The 15563-nt window shown below is 55.4% G+C and overlaps 5 protein-coding genes across 5 annotated transcripts; 4 read left to right on the top strand and 1 right to left on the bottom strand.

The window, feature by feature from the left end:
* Positions 1–222: 222 nt before the first annotated feature.
* A1O7_07452 (uncharacterized protein) lies at positions 223–3208 on the top strand (the record flags this gene model as incomplete). Its single annotated transcript, XM_007761452.1, has 6 exons — positions 223–229; positions 285–427; positions 544–1478; positions 1552–1848; positions 2192–2707; positions 2761–3208. 6 exons carry the CDS (start codon positions 223–225, stop codon positions 3206–3208), a joined length of 2346 nt encoding a protein of 781 aa, XP_007759642.1.
* Positions 3209–4837: 1629 nt separating this feature from the next.
* A1O7_07451 (uncharacterized protein) lies at positions 4838–6804 on the top strand (the record flags this gene model as incomplete). The annotated part of the gene is made up of 3 exons (XM_007761451.1): positions 4838–5008; positions 5058–5584; positions 5646–6804. 3 exons carry the CDS (start codon positions 4838–4840, stop codon positions 6802–6804), a joined length of 1857 nt encoding a protein of 618 aa, XP_007759641.1.
* A 340-nt stretch (positions 6805–7144) lies between these two features.
* Positions 7145–8659, top strand: A1O7_07450 (uncharacterized protein; the record flags this gene model as incomplete). Its single annotated transcript, XM_007761450.1, has 2 exons — positions 7145–7423; positions 7475–8659. The coding sequence occupies 2 exons, from the start codon at positions 7145–7147 to the stop codon at positions 8657–8659; spliced, it is 1464 nt and encodes a 487-aa protein (XP_007759640.1).
* Positions 8660–9092: 433 nt separating this feature from the next.
* On the top strand, positions 9093–10707 carry A1O7_07449 (uncharacterized protein; the record flags this gene model as incomplete). Its single annotated transcript, XM_007761449.1, has 2 exons — positions 9093–9131; positions 9184–10707. The coding sequence occupies 2 exons, from the start codon at positions 9093–9095 to the stop codon at positions 10705–10707; spliced, it is 1563 nt and encodes a 520-aa protein (XP_007759639.1).
* A 195-nt stretch (positions 10708–10902) lies between these two features.
* On the bottom strand, positions 10903–12904 carry A1O7_07448 (uncharacterized protein; the record flags this gene model as incomplete). Its single annotated transcript, XM_007761448.1, has 2 exons — positions 10903–12521; positions 12598–12904. The coding sequence occupies 2 exons, from the start codon at positions 12902–12904 to the stop codon at positions 10903–10905; spliced, it is 1926 nt and encodes a 641-aa protein (XP_007759638.1).
* Between the last annotated feature and the right edge of the window lie 2659 nt (positions 12905–15563).

Here is a 15563-nt window from a genome sequence, read left to right as displayed (position 1 = left end):
CTCCTCTCGCGTGCCAGCTTGTTGAGATAAGAGATCTTGCTAGTTCGAAGGTTGAAGCTCATGAAATCTTTGTCGAGCGTGTTGCTGAGAAGTCCTTGGGTGGTTGAGCGGAGATCTTCCTGGAAGCGCACCTCATCCGCGCAGTAATTCTTCCGGTTTGGGATACCGAGATATACGCAGCTGTTCGATTTGCCACTTGCACGACATCATATCGTCGTCGCTATGCCGAGTAAGTCCTGCATAATTTCAACAAAGTCTTCAATATGCTGATCGCGTCGCTATAGACGAAAAAGACATCGCAGCTTCGGTGGTGCCAGAGTACGCTCAACCATGGGACAAACAGGTTGAGCGACGGGTGGTACGCAAGATTGACTTTGCCTTGATCCCTTTGATGTGGATGGGATATGGACTTGTTTACTATGACAAGGTAAGGCCGACCGGGAACTTTGCTGCATAGAGGTTCGAGATCCGTGCTCGCGATCATAACAAAGCTCCTTGGCCATATCCTCTTGATATGGCCGTGCTAACCACGCACGGGGACAGGCCATTCTTGGTGGAGCATCTGTGTTTGGCATGACAACAGACTTGGAGCTTAAAGTCGTGACCGACCCGACCTCGACGCCTCCAAAAGTCTCCACGACCCGCCTCAGCTGGGCAACCTCCCTGTTCTATTTCGGCATGCTAGCTGGCGTGGGTCCGCTCACATATCTCTTCCAGCGCTTTCATCTCGGGCGTACCATTGGCCTGGCTGTCATCGTTTGGGGCGCGATCGCTATGTCAACTGCTGGTGTGACGACCTACAGAGGTCTCTGGGCCCAACGATTCTTCTTGGGATTTGCCGAAAGTATCATGCCGACGGCTTTCATGGTCATCATCTCGGGCTATTATACGCAAGCGGAGCAGACATGGCGTCAATGTCTGTGGTATTCTGCAACTGGTGGCTGGACAATAATAGGGGCATTGATCAATTTTGGATTTGCGCATGTTAGTAAGGGAGACCTGAAGAATTGGCAGTACCTTTATCTGATGGCAGGAGCCCTGACCGTTGTGTATGGAATTGTGTTTCTGTCCTTTCCAAATTCACCTGCCCAAGCATGGTGGTTTACTGAGGAAGAAAAGAGGGTGGCTATTGAGCGGCTGCGCATGGGTCAACTTGGCGTCCGATGCCAGAAGATCAAATGGTCTCAGTTCAAAGAGGCGTGTCTGGATGTCAAGGTCTGGCTCGTTGCGATTATGATGGGGAGTGCATACTCGGTGAATGGCGCGGTAAGTGGATTCGGACCGCTCATCGTGTCGACATTCGGCTGGTCCGCGTACGACTCTTTGCTGTGGCAAATGCCTCTTGGAGGAGTCTGCTTCGTCGGGATCTTGCTCTGCGGATACCTAAGTCTGAAGTTGCCTAACATCCGACTGATCATGCTGGTCGCTTGTTGCTTGCCAGTCATTGCGGGCTGCGCCATGATCTGGAAGAGTGACTGGTACCATCACGCTGCGACGCCAATTGCACACAATCATCGGCGCATTCGCTCCGGTAACGTCCTTGACTGTCAGCATGGGCATGGCAAACGTGGCAGGCAACACCAAGAAAAGTTTCCAGGCGGCTGCAATCTTCGTCTTCTATACCGTCGGCAATCTCTCTGGTCCATTTTGGGTCAAAACGGAGACAGTCAGGGAGCACTACCCCGAGCTGTGGGAGGGGATTATTGGCTGCTACGCGCTTGTCATCGTATTGGCAGTTGTGCTTTACGTGATGCTGAGAGCAGAGAACCGAAGGAGGGAGAGGCTGCCTCGCGACGAGAAGGAAGCGGAGCGTGTTGCCTTTGATGACCTGACGGACAAGGAGAATTTGTATTTCAGATACGTGTACTAATAGATAGGACGCGTACTCCGTACTCCGTACTCCCTACACAGTAGAACTCGCGATTACTGGGCTGGTCACGGGGTCTGGGCCAAGACCAAGTGGGTCTGCCATTTCAGGTTAGCGTTTGCTGGCTCAGTCTCGGGAGACTTTTTTCCAATGCTCGTTCTTGAGACTTGCAGCTCATCATCTCTCCTTGCCGTCGTGCCTGAGCAACTCTCCAAGATCTCTTCTTATAGGTTCTTGCTCATCCCACCCTTCGCCTGGACTGCGGCAACATGTCAGTGCCCCGGGCAAGATTGATAGATCTCACGGTTGCTGACGAATATCCAGGTATGCTCTACGCCGAAGCGCATCGCGCCTCCTCAATTCACGACCTACCTTTCTCATCGCTCCATCTCGAACATATACCTCATTCAGCGCTCCCTCTGCGCGGATAGCACCAAAGACTTCTGCATTTCCGCTTCAGCGGAGATGGGCAACCACAGGAGCAGGGGAGGGACCCCCAGTATCTGCGGTTGAGCCGACAAAAGCTGAGGAACGGGGGAATACCGCCCAAGCAGTTGCCTCCACCGAGCCGCCCCAGGCTGCAGAGCCCGCCAACACCACGGAAGCAACAGAGGAGGCCCTTCCAGCCGCTGAAACTGGCGAGAAGCTGGCGCCATCTTTCGGGTCAGCATCGGCACACCGAGATGCATCGCACCCCGGCCTGTTCGATAAGAAACCCACTCTCTATATTGGCAATTTGTTTTTCGACGTGACTGAAACGGACCTGATCAAGGAGTTTGCGCGATTCGGAACGGTCTCTAAGTGCAGGATTGTGCGAGACAGCCGTGGCCTGAGTAAAGGGTATGTCTACCAATGGGCCTGCTTGCAGGGATTACAGCTGATCATGATTCCAGTTTCGGATACGTTGACTTTTCGACCCAAGAAGCTGCAGACGAAGCCATGGAACGACTAAATATGTCCCTCTTCGAGGGTCGTCGTATCACAGTCCAATACGCTGCGCGCACTTCCGGTACTCTTGACACCCAGAATAATGAGCACAAGGCTCTGAACCCTCCTTCCAAGACCCTCTTCATTGGAAACATGTCCTTTGAGATGACGGATCGGGACCTCACGAATCTCTTCCGCGGGGTCAGAAATGTTATTGACGTCCGAGTCGCCATTGACCGCCGAACTGGCCAGCCAAGAGGGTTCGCCCACGCAGATTTCATTGACATCAAGAGTGCAATGGAAGCTATGAAGCTGTTGAAGGAGAAAGAGATCTATGGCCGGAAATTGAGGGTGGACTTCTCGTATTCCTCTGCGAGCAGAGCGCCCAAGAACGACCCTCCTGTTGAAAACTAGGTCTGCCATGATCATTGCCCACCACACGGCTAGCGCCATGAATTGGGGTCACGCCTACTGTCATACGCCAGTGTCAGCTGATACGAGGAGCTGGACCGCAGCCGTGGAAGCATCCGCGGCGGACAGGTGTTCCTGACCTCTTCGACATGAGCGGAGACCAGGCGGCGACTGAGGACCGGACCAGCGCAAGCGTACTGAGGCTGAGTCGCACGACATCGGCACTGTGCACCTCATTGACTTTCTGGCCGGTTGAATCAGGTCCGTGCTTTCAGTGGATGATCGACCAAGAAATGGAGAGCACCTACGCTTCGTGACGGCAGCCTCCCACCATTCTGTAACAACGTTGGCATGGATTCGCGGGAGCAGCGCTGGGTTGAATTGTCCATGTTTTACTAAGACTTGTTGTATAATTCTACCTTGGAACCCACGGGGCAGGTTGGCGCCGGATGTCATCCGAGTCAAAGGCCCGCTTTCCATCACAGGAGAGGAGAACAATTCATAGAGGAGAGCGATCGAGGCTAAGCGCATGGAATATGTCAAAGACAGGACGGCACGTCTGTTGACCAATGTATAAAAGAGCATAATCTCCCTTCTTGACGAGATGTCCCGATCATTTCCCTTCGTGTCTCTCACTCTGGCTTTGTTTGTCTACTGGCCGCCTCTACCTTGAAGCCTCTGCCTTCATTCGCCTGACCTTCGCGACCTTCATGCGCTGATGCGCATGTCCACCATGCTACGCGTCGGGCGGTAGCCGAATTTTCCAGAATCCAGAAAGTCATGTAGAGGATATCGTCGTCCTTGTCTTTCGCCATCGATGCAGCCGAAGACCGCCAAATGCGCAGATGGTGATGGACCATGGTGGTGGTGGCGCGTCTGTTAGACCCCAGCGGACCGTGTTAATATCCGCTTCTTTCTCAGTGCTGTGTAGGTTCTTCCTTGACTCGCTCTACTGTATTGGCTTTCCAATAAACCTTCCCGTCGTGACTGCGAGGTACCAAGTACTACGTAGATCAACTTAGTCCTTCCATCGCTGGTGCTATAGTCAAGTCGACCACGTCCTTGCCGCCTCCTCAACCGCGAGCACTGTGTGTGGTATCTCAGAGAGGCAGGCGGCGTAGAGTCATGCAAATCCTCGAACACTGTACCGGTGTGTACCATGAAGCCTTGGATCGACGTGGACAGGTGAAAGTCTTGGATGCTCGACTGTTACAGGCATGAGCTGGTCATAAAGGTTCCTCAACGACTGGATCGAAAGGCTATTGCTGGGTTGGGTCAAGTTGTTGGAGGTTGCCAGTTTCCGCCTACGTTTGGGAGGAAGCCCAGCATTCTGCGGCCATTCTAGAACGTACGGCCGCGCAAAGGTGCTTAGGTGCGTCTTCCGGGCACGACAGCTCCCGAAGTACGAGGTACGGAGTAGTTACTCCGCTGATCCTACTGGGTGGACCCTCTGGGTGCCCTCCCACGCTCCCCTGGTGCCTCTCCTCACTTTGCCTCGGTTGCCGCCCGCCATAACAGCAGTTGCTGACGGATAAACTTGCCTCTCGCCTCTCAAAAACAACGTGACTGTCGTGGTACCACGCGTTCTCATCCATTTGTTCTCCATCATTGTGTCACCTGCCGCCACCAAACATGTCGTTCCTGGGAGGCGCCGAGTGCTCGACGGCGGGCAATCCTCTGACTCAGTTCAAAAACCATGTACAGAGCGACAATACCCTGCAACGGGATCGCCTCGTGGGGCGGGGTCCTGGTGGGCTTGAAGAGAGCATGCGCTCTCGGATGGCCCCTAATGGCTCTGATCAGGTATGAACTCTTCAGAAAATGAATGCAGAAGTTGCTGACACGAGTATAGATGATGAACGACTTTATGCACCAATCTAACGCTATGCCCCAGCCCTTCGCCATGGAGCAGCTGCGACAGGACCTTCCTAGCCTCCAGGGCATAACGAGGCGGTCACCTTCGCCCGGTTGGGCTGCAGAGTTCGATCCCGGCGAACAGGCAAGAATGGAAGCGGCTTTCGCAAACTCAAAGATGGCAGCACAGAGACCCAACGGCTTCTCACCCCAAGACTTTGCACACTTTCAACAACCTGGCGCTCCACGAACCTCAAGCCCCATTACCCAAGCACCGTCCATGATGAATAGCTACCAGAGACCGATGGGCATGGGATTCATGGGCGGTATGAATATGGGCATGAATATTGGCTCCTTTCAACACATGCAGCAGCCTGAGCAGAGTATGGACAAGGGAAAGGGTCGAATGGTTGAACTCGACGATGCCAATTGGGAGGCTCACTTTAAGGAGCTGGAGTCACAACAAGACAATATATCAGAGCAGGCCAACCAGGCCATAGAGAGTCAACTCGATGAAATGGACAGGTTAGTATTATCGAGAGATCGACATCGTCGGGCAGGGAACCAATGCTGAATTTGTATCCAGGCAAATGACTGAAGACGCGGCCGATTTCGACACTGCCTTTTCTTCCGAAGATTTTGCCGCCTGGGAGAATTTTGATTCCAACATGGGACTCAACACTCATCATCCGTATGAACGAGAACCAATGCTAGGAGATTACATGTTCGAAGAACAGAACCCCTATCAAGAGAAACAGGCGTCGAGGTCCGCATTCGAAGAGGGCAAGCAAATACTCGAATCACATGGCAATTTGTCGCTCGCGGCATTGGCATTTGAAGCAGCAGTCCAACAAGATCCTAACCATGTCGAAGCGTGGGTTTTACTAGGGGCAGCCCAGGCACAAAACGAAAAGGAATCACCCGCGATCCGCGCGCTTGAAAAGGCTCTGCAGCTTGATCCTAACAATCTTGACGCACTCATGGGCCTGGCGGTATCTTACACCAACGAAGGATATGACAGCACAGCCTACAGAACACTAGAACGGTGGCTAAGTGTCAAATACCCGCAGATTCATCCTCCTCAGAATCTTTCGGATCCCGCAGATGTCGGCTTTACCGACCGGCAGATCCTGCATGAAAGGGTCGTGGAGCTGTTTATCAGGGCGGCCCAGTTGTCACCGTCTGGCGAACAGATGGATCCGGACGTGCAAGTCGGTCTCGGGGTTCTCTTTTATGGGAATGAGGACTTCGAGAAAGCCGTCGACTGCTTCAAAGCGGCCCTTGCGTCAACGGAAAGTGGGATCGTCAACCGCGAGAGTCAGCTGCACCTGCTATGGAACCGGCTAGGCGCAACACTGGCGAATTCTGGTCGATCGGAAGACGCCATCACGGCGTATTGCAAGGCGTTGGATGTGAATCCCAACTTTGTTCGAGCTCGATATAATCTGGGTGTTTCCTGTATAAACATTGGCTGCTACCCGGAGGCAGCTGGGCATCTACTGGGCGCGCTGAATCTACACCGCATCGTCAGCGAACAGGGGATGGACAAGGCTCGAGAGATTGTCGGAGATGGCAGTGGAGGGATTGGAGATGATGAACTGGAGCGGATGATACAGCAGAATGAGAGCTCGAATCTATACGACACATTACGAAGGGCATTTACTGGCATGGGAAGGAGGGATCTGACTGAAAAGGTTGGAACGGGCATGAACTTGGATCAGTTCAGAGCCGAATTCGACTTCTGAGGAATTCGAGATATCCACAACGATAGATAAGACATGAGGATATCTCGACAATGAACTGTTCTGATATCTCCAAGCACTGCTCTTCGCCACAGCCTCGTCTGCTCTTGACTGTTATGATCGGCCAGCCTTGTGCCAAGCCCGCGTCATGCTCGCTCGGATTGATCGACCCGCGCCTGGAGACTGAAAGGTTGGGGAACAGACAGCTGCGCCCAACCTCAAATAGATATTCCGAACGTCCTCTTCTATCGCTTAGAAACCTATGCTCTTGATCGTATGGACTAGTCGGGTCACATTCGTCGCGGATTCCAGAGCTGACACGAGCATTGCCAACCGCTGAAACATGGACGACCATGGCGAGTTCGACAGCGTCTCATGGCAGCGCGAGGAAGCACCGCAGGCAGAGTCTTCGACACCCTTTCATTCATCTCTGCCAGAGCGACCCGCCAGCGGACGCCGAAGTGATAGCTTGTCCAGCGAACCGCAAGCGGGAGACCAGGCAGACCAGGTCGACTTAGCAGGCATTGGCCGCGACGGGATTCTGGAGGTCACTGTTGATACTCCTCTAAAAGAGAATGATGGAACAAAGGACGCATATGTCTCCTACCTCGTCACAACTCATGTAAGACGTCCCGATCACAACAAGTGCGCTTCCAGCTAAAGAACCGCTCAGACAGACTTCAAGTCCTTTCAGAAAACCGACTTCAGTGTCCGCCGACGCTTCACAGACTTTGTGTTCCTGCGCCAGTCGTTGCACCGAGACTACCAAGCATGCGCAATCCCTCCCCTTCCCGAGAAAAACAATATGGCCTATGTAAGAGGAGATCGCTTCAGCTCAGAGTTTACCCAGCGGCGGGCATGGTCACTACATCGCTTCCTGAAACGGTGCACCCTCCACCCGGTTTTGCGGAGGGCACCCATACTGATCCTCTTCCTGGAGACCACCGACTGGAACGCCCAGATGCGCTTGAGGCCTACAAGAAGCAGTACCCTGAGCGAAAGTGGTGCGCCTAACACAGCCGCGGCCGCCGGCTTCTTCGATAATGTCGCAGACACCATGCTAAACGCCTTTTCCAAGGTCCACAAGCCTGATAAGCGCTTTATTGAAGTAACAGAACGAGCCAACAAGCTAGACGAGGATCTCTCCCATGTCGAAAAGATCATAGCTCGCGTCGCCCGCCGAGAAGGAGACCTGGAGACGGACTACGCCGAACTGGCTCACAACATGCGCAAACTCACCCCACTAGAACCAGCAATCGAAGCCCCCTTACAAACCTTCGCCGGCTGTGTCGAAGAATCCTCGCGAGGCTGGAAACAACTCAAAGACCATACAGATCAGAACTACCTAGGCTCGCTGAGGGATATGGAAGCTTATATCAACTCGGTCAAATCCCTGCTAAAAACTCGAGAGCAGAAGCAGCTCGACTTTGAAGGACTGACTGAATATCTGCAAAAGGCCACTTCGGAGCGAGACATTCTGGCTTCCAACAACCCGTACTCCCACGGCAGCAATCTCAACCCTGCAACGTTCATCCGCAACAAGGTGGAAGATATCCGCGGCGTAGATCATGAATCCGCTCGCCGAGAACGAGCTCGAAAACTAGAGCTCAAGATTGCGGAACTGAATCGGGAAGTTGATAGCGCCAAAGGCACGAGTGAAATGTTCGACGAGCAGGTGGTCCGGGAAGTGGCCGACTTTGAGAGGATCAAAGGATTGGAATTCAGAGACAGCCTAGGTGCGCTTGCCGGCCAGCACATTGAGTTTTACCAGAGTGTCATCTCGACGTGGGAGAGGTTTTTGGTCGACATGGACGCGGACAAGAACCTCCACAAGGACAAGGGGAGGGCTGCGGCGTGACGTTGGAATTCCGGGAGCGATTGATACTTCAAGGTCTGGACCAACTGCCAGGCCGCCGACCCTTGCAGCATGATGCTCAATGAAACAGCAAGGTCTAGTCACCATCATGCAAACCTTTGATGTCACGAACCGTGATCTGCCAATGATGGCGTAACAATTCGTGAGGATTCGTCCTTGCCATCATCGTCATACCTCTCGCTCGGATCGTGAGAGACAAGCAGCCGAGCTACGACGCAAGCTCTTCATATGTGTAGAGGTGGGAAAAGCGAATGGCTGCAGATACTGTAGTTGATGAGGCTCGGAAATTCGTAGGTCGCTCCGGTAAAACTCCGGCGTTTGTCGCGTGCGGCTCTCGTGTCTACACAATGTCGAACAGCCAAAGTCTCAAGATAGATTGATTCGCGATCTCCACTCGCATAAGGAGAAGAGCACGATGGCTGTGAGCAAGAAATACGCCGGTCTGCCTGACCTGGTATGCTTCTCTCCAGATTGCAAGTGCAGGCTAATCCTTCTACGCTCTGCAGGACGCTGCCCCCGAAGTCTACGAAACCCCCGACCTCGCAGACGATGTCTCGACAGTACCCACAGGAACAGTCCGGACCGGCTCCCCATACCCGTCGTCTGGAGATGAGGCGCGCCCCGGCCTGGACCGCCAACCACTAGACCGCGATGGCGCAAGACGACGCTTCGAACCATCTCTCGTCGACGCCAAAGACGTGGACTTTTCAGATTCCATTGGTGGCACAAGACGCGCGTATCGGACGCGTAGTGCGAGACGACGAAGAAGGAGGGGCCTGGAGAATGGAGGAGAAGGGGTCTTGGACCTGAGTGACAGTGACGAGGAGACGCTTCCCATCAAGTTGGCGCGGTTGAAGAGGGAGGCCGAGGAAGTGAGGTTGGAGTTGGAGAGAAGAGAGATGGAGAAGGAGAAGGAGAAGGAGAAGGACGAAGACGCGGAATTCCAGGACAGTGTCGAAGAGCAGCAGGCGTCACGAAAGCAGGGCAGCGAAGAAGATGTGGACGTCGACGGCGTGCACGAACTCAGTCGCGTTCTGGATGGCCTGAGCACGAAAGCGAGGCTGAAGGCGCCCGGCACGGTTGAGGACCAGTTCCTGTCAACGATGGCCTCGACGGCACGACAACGTGAGTCTCAAGCAATCAGCGCACCACCGCACTCCGACCCAGCTACAGCTACAGCAGCGCCATCAGCGCCCGCCACGCTGTCCGCCGTGGCCGACTTCTCAGACCGCCTCACGGCCCTCGAGTCCGCCCTGGGCATCTCCTCCATGAGCGCAGACTCCCAAACCTCTGCCATTCTCCCTACCTTGGCAAGCCTCACCGCACAAATCACGGCCGTGGCTGCAACGCTTGCACCCCAGTCCACCATGTCAGCTGGCTCGGAGTCATCCCAATCCCGACCCAACGTAGCCTACCTCGACACCATCTCTGGCAAACTGAAGACCCTCATCGCCGAATCCGACCGCCTCGCGCAATCCCGCAAGGCCGCTCTCGCCTCGCTCGCCGACTTGCATGAAAAGCGGATGCAACAACTCGTGTCAGGCGCGAGCGTGCATGCAAACTCCCGCTCGGCGCGCATGCGAGGTTTATCCGCCGCGAGCAGCACCGCCATCACTCAGGGCAACAATGAGGGTAACAAGCTGGACGGCACGACCAGTGGCCCGGGCGGGGAATCCCTCCAGATTCAATCCCAGCTGTTTCTGGACGAGCAGGCCAGCAAGATCACGGCCCTGTATCATTTACTGCCGAGCATTCAGGAACTACAGCCTCTATTGCCGGTCGTGCTGGAGAGACTAAGGACGTTGAACGTGCTGCATAATGGAGCGGCGCAGGCGAAAGGGTTGGTTGACGACCTCGAGAGTCGGCAGAGGGAGATGAAGGACGAGGTGGCCAAGTGGAGAGAGGCGGTCGAGCATGTAGAGCAAGGGATCAGGGAGGCCGAGGACGCCATGAAGAGTAACGTTGATGTGCTCGGCGGTCGGGTACGGGACGTAGAGGAGAGCGTGGGACGGCTACGGCAGGGGAGGTAGATGGACAATGGGAGATCCATTGAGCGAGCGAGAGAGAGAGAGGCCGTATGCCAGTATAGAACCGGAAAGAAATGGATCGGTTAGATGGGAGGAAACATCGGCCTTAATTGGCCCCTTTCCTCTCACTTGGCCCGAAGTAGATGGATGGGCAAATGGAGCAGGGAGAAAAAAATCGTCCTTGACTGTCCGTTCGCTCTACGGCACTATCGCCCCATCCGCTCTCTTCAAGACATACAGCTTGGTCTCCAACCCCCAATGCACCCACCATCCCATGGTGAGACTGATCTTCCGTCCTAGTAACCTGTCCACGCCGTACCCCTCCCTGACGACATCATGCACGACAGCATACGCCTGCTTCGCCCACTCCCCGTATAAGGCCCCGACAAGCCTGGCCAAGCCATCATCCTCGCGCCTCTGGGCCTTATCACCCAGCACCAACGACCCCCTCCCCACATCCGGTTTCAACACCCTCGGCCGGCCCAAACCGGGGATCTTGTCCACGACATCCCACCGGCCAACCACGCGGCCTGGATCCTCCACGACGACGTAGTCGAACTGGGCCCAGAAAGTCGGCGTGAGGAACTTGGTCTGATTGTCCGACTTGTCGTACCGCCACTGCGTGCGCCGCTTGGAGGAGAGCGCCGGGATCCGTCCGTCGGCCGAGCCGGGGAGGTAGAAGACCGGTCTGTCGTGGCCCCCCGCTTGGCCTGCTTGGCCTGCTTGTGCGGACATGGAGGACGATGTGGGCCCCGTGAACGACGGCGTCGACAGGAACCGCGTCACGCCCGTCTGGAGCGCCAGGTTGGTCATATGCACGCGGATGGTCGGCTGCGGCGGATAGGCGAGCGAGTACGAGTGTACCGCCGAGAGGGCGTGCGCGCCGGGGTAAGTCTGCGCGGACAGCGGGAGAAAGACGGCGTGGCTCAAGAGCGTCGTGAGCGCGGTGCTCACCACGAGTGGGATGCCCAGCGCGCGCGAAAGCCGATGTCGGCTGCGGTCGCGCTCGCTGCGCCCCCTACGCTGGTTGATGAAATCTGCCGTGCGGGCGATCGCGGTCGTCAAGGGCGGAATCACGGGGAACAAGAACCGCGTCTCCTTGTGCGCGAGCGCAGAGTAGACAGCCACATAGCCCGCGGAGGGGGCCAGGAGGTCGAGGTTCGACGTGGCCAAACCGGGCTGCGTGAAACTCCATGCCACAAGCGCGAGGAGCAATGGGTTCACCACGACCCGCGGCAGTGCCGACGTCAAGTACCAGTGCCAGGGGCTGGTTCCCCAGGCTGAGGCGCCGAGCCCGTTATCCCTGGGGAACACATTCGCCAGGAAGGCCGCCAGTTCCGGCCAGAGCAGCTTGCGGGACTGCCAGAAGTAGGTGTCGATGGAGACCGTCAGTAGTAAACCCGCCACCGTGGCCGTGAGGATTGCCGGGACGATGACTCTACGGAGGAGGGAGATCACGGAGCCGACATTCCCACCGGTTCGCACGAGCAACCACGCGCACTGTGATGCGAGGAGGAGGGCGAGCTCGGCGCGGAAAATGATCCCCGCCAGCGTGAGCAGGTAGAGGGCCAGCCTCGTCCGTCTGATGCGGGCCTCTGTAGTTGATGGCGTGACGGGGAGGAGGAGCGAGAGGGCGAACGTGCTGAGACCGAAGGCGAACATGTTGGGCAGGGTCCGCGACGCGTAGTACCACACGTGGAACTGACTGGCTTGCAGGACGACGTACCATGCTGCTGCGGAATTGCCGTACGCTCGACGCACCCCGGACGTGTAAGTGATCAGGGCGACGGCGTTGAAGAGGCCCAAGATACCGCGCACTGGGAATTGGTGAAAGTTTTCGTCAGTTTTGAGCTTTGCAAAGGACTGCCATGGTCTCACGGGTCGCTTGCTTACCTAGCATCTGTTGAGACATGCCGTCGACGACGCCGCAAAACCACACGATCGGTTTTGCAATGGCCGCCAGTGTCATTGCGCCGATGAACGTCCTGGGCACCGCGCCGGGGAATGTCACGTGGTCGTACAGTGCCTTGAGCTTGCGATGGGCGTTCTGGCCCAGAGGTACGCCATAGTGTAGGATGTCGTGGGCCGCTTGGATGTTGAATGATTCTTCGACTTTCGTGTATGGCGCGGTGTATAAATGGAGTGCAACCAGAAAGGGGAACAGGATCACTGCGAGGAATGATGCTCGCCAGCGAGCCATTGTGGTGTGTGGGTGGATAAGGAGGCTAGGATGAGAAAGAGATGGCGACTGGTGATGGTCTCGAAAGGGGTTACCTTCTCCACTACGCATTGTGGCGAGGCTGAGGTCCAGCCTTGTGACATTTATAGAGGCCTAACTAATCGAAGCAGCACCAAATATCAAGTCGGAGCAGACAAATCGACGAATCTCATATGAGGCAATCTCGGAAGCTACTACGGAGTAGGCATCTGAAAGTTTCAACTGCCACGACCGAATGCCCTCCTGTTACTGGCGGCCACTGGAACTAAACAAGCGCTAGACAGAGACAGGTCTCCGAACCAGGAGGAGCCGGATTGATTGCAAGTCAAATCGGTGGGGAGAGCTCGCGGGTGAGTCCTACTCGATCCAAAACTCCTCCTCGGGCTGGTCGGGTGAATTTGTGCAACCGCAAACTAGCACATGGGGCAACGCAAGCGACGACGGCTAGCGGCCAGTTTGGCAGAACAGCCAAGGAAATCGGCATGAACCACGATGAGCAGGTTGGCACCTCCTGGAGTGACGATATGTGGTGAAGTTCAACTGGTGGGACCTTCTTTGTCTAGGTAGGCTTTGAGATCCTCGTCTTTCTCCAACTTCGAAGGGACGGCGGCTACGGAGCAAGAGCGGCGAGTCCAGCAGCACCCAGAACTGGATAATATTGCTGTGGAGGGGACTCGAAATACACGCTCTTGCCGTGAGCATCGTGTGCTGCTATGTAACGCTTGACGGCCGGCAGGGTGGTGACTGACTCGACTGTTCCGGACATTTCGACTTGTTTCGGCGAAATATATGGGACTGGTCAGGTGGATTCACCGTCTTCTGTGCAAGCTACCTTCCCGTGTGGCGCGAGAAGAGCAGAACCAGGGAAGCCTGCATCTTTGATAGACTGCTCGGTCAGTATCGTGGCGGTGTGGCCCGAGTCACGGAGGTGACAACGGACTGATATCTGGTCTCTGATCTCGGAAAACCCGGCCGATATGGGATGGTCCAGGTAGTGAGAAGAGGTCTGTTTTCCAGAAGAGGACATCCCAGGTACTTACTGCTACGAATCTCTAACAAACATACATCGTTAGGATGCCAGGAGTGTGTTTGTGTCCGCCGGAGGAGAAGAACCGTCGTGGATTTGCGTCAGTCCGGGAATCGAGCCTAGGACAAGCCGGAATGCACATGATATGGTACTGGAAGTAGGTATCCCAAAGGAGGGTTTCCCACCAATTGGAGCGAGTGGCTGATATGCTGGTCAGGCTGGGTCATGCTTTGCAGCTGGGCGTCGACGAGCCGAACAAGGCATCGACTGAGTTCAGCCTGTCGGGGTTGCCAGATCACTTTCTCACTGGAGAGAGTCAGACACTGGTCAGCTAGAGTAGACAAGCGGATACGTTGCAAGTATCTTCAGAAGGACTATGTACTGTACAGGAAGTACAGTTGGCCTCAATTTTGGCCGTTTGAAAAAGGCCGCCAGAGAAGTTGCGGCGACATGTTTCTCCGCGCCGCGACGCTCGATGACCCGGCTGGCTTCAACTCCAACATCCCCAGTGTTCGAAATACCGTGGCACATGCCTTTGCTTGATTTTGGATTGACAGAAGACTGCGCCCAATTTCTACCGTGATTCGGCTTCAACCCCAGAGCAGACGCCTGCCGCTCTGATTTTGAAACGTCCGTAAGGGATCCAAACCAGCTACCAGAATGCTCAGTCTCTTCGGCTTCGGCCCTTTTCTCTACGGTGAGAACACTTTCCAGCGCATGCCGTCCGATCGCTACCACTGCCTACCATGTAAACTACATCCACAAGCAGGCTGACTCCTATTCTATGATCACAGCGAGCTGCCTCCTCCTCAACGCCATCGCCATCCTCTCAGAAGACCGCTTTCTCGCACGAAGTACGTAACCGCGGACTGCCCAGATGCGGGGTGACACACCATTCGCGCCGAGAACAGAGGTTGTAAAACGCAGTCGCTGACATTTCCTCGTGCACACGACTAGTCGGCTGGGGCAAAACCTCCTTGAACGAGCAAAACAGCGCCGCGTTCGGTACTCCCGGGCAGGATCCCGAGAGCTTTCGCAGCCGGGGAATCAACCTGATATCTAGTGTGAGGACGTTATGTCGAGGTTAGTGCACATACACCCACACCCACACCTTCCCTGGTGGCTTCAGACACCCCCTTGTGGACGAGAAGAACACCACGCATCCCTGCGCCTGGTAGACGAGCCTGGTCCACGTCTGATATATGCCCATGCTGACCGGAATGATGCCTAGTCCCTCTGATCCTCGTGAATACATGCCTCATTATCTATGAGCTTGTGCTAGGGTGACCGCTCCCAATGATTGCCACGGAGCCCACGACGAGAGAAGTGCCCCTCCATCTTCAAACAGGGGACACCAGCCCTGCCTCAGCTGCTCGCGACGGCTGGAATACCACTCCACCAAGCAAGCAGGTGGTGTGCGGTCACGAACTGCCTTTCGAATCCGAGCTCGATCCCGTGACCATACCATTCCCGACTCAAGAGTGAAAACGTAAGCTGTGGAACAACACTCTCTACGACATGGACGAGCACACAGGCAGGACAGCACTTCATGAAGCATAAGTCAAGTGCTGTTGATTTTCAGCTTCATCCCCACTCTAAACTCAAGCCAGCAAT

The sequence above is a fragment of the Cladophialophora yegresii genome, assembly GCF_000585515.1.
Source record: "Cladophialophora yegresii CBS 114405 chromosome Unknown aczIN-supercont1.5, whole genome shotgun sequence".
NCBI classification, from domain to species: domain Eukaryota; kingdom Fungi; phylum Ascomycota; class Eurotiomycetes; order Chaetothyriales; family Herpotrichiellaceae; genus Cladophialophora; species Cladophialophora yegresii.
The sequence above is the reverse complement of the archived record's forward strand: the minus strand, read 5'-3'. Positions and strand labels throughout refer to the sequence as shown.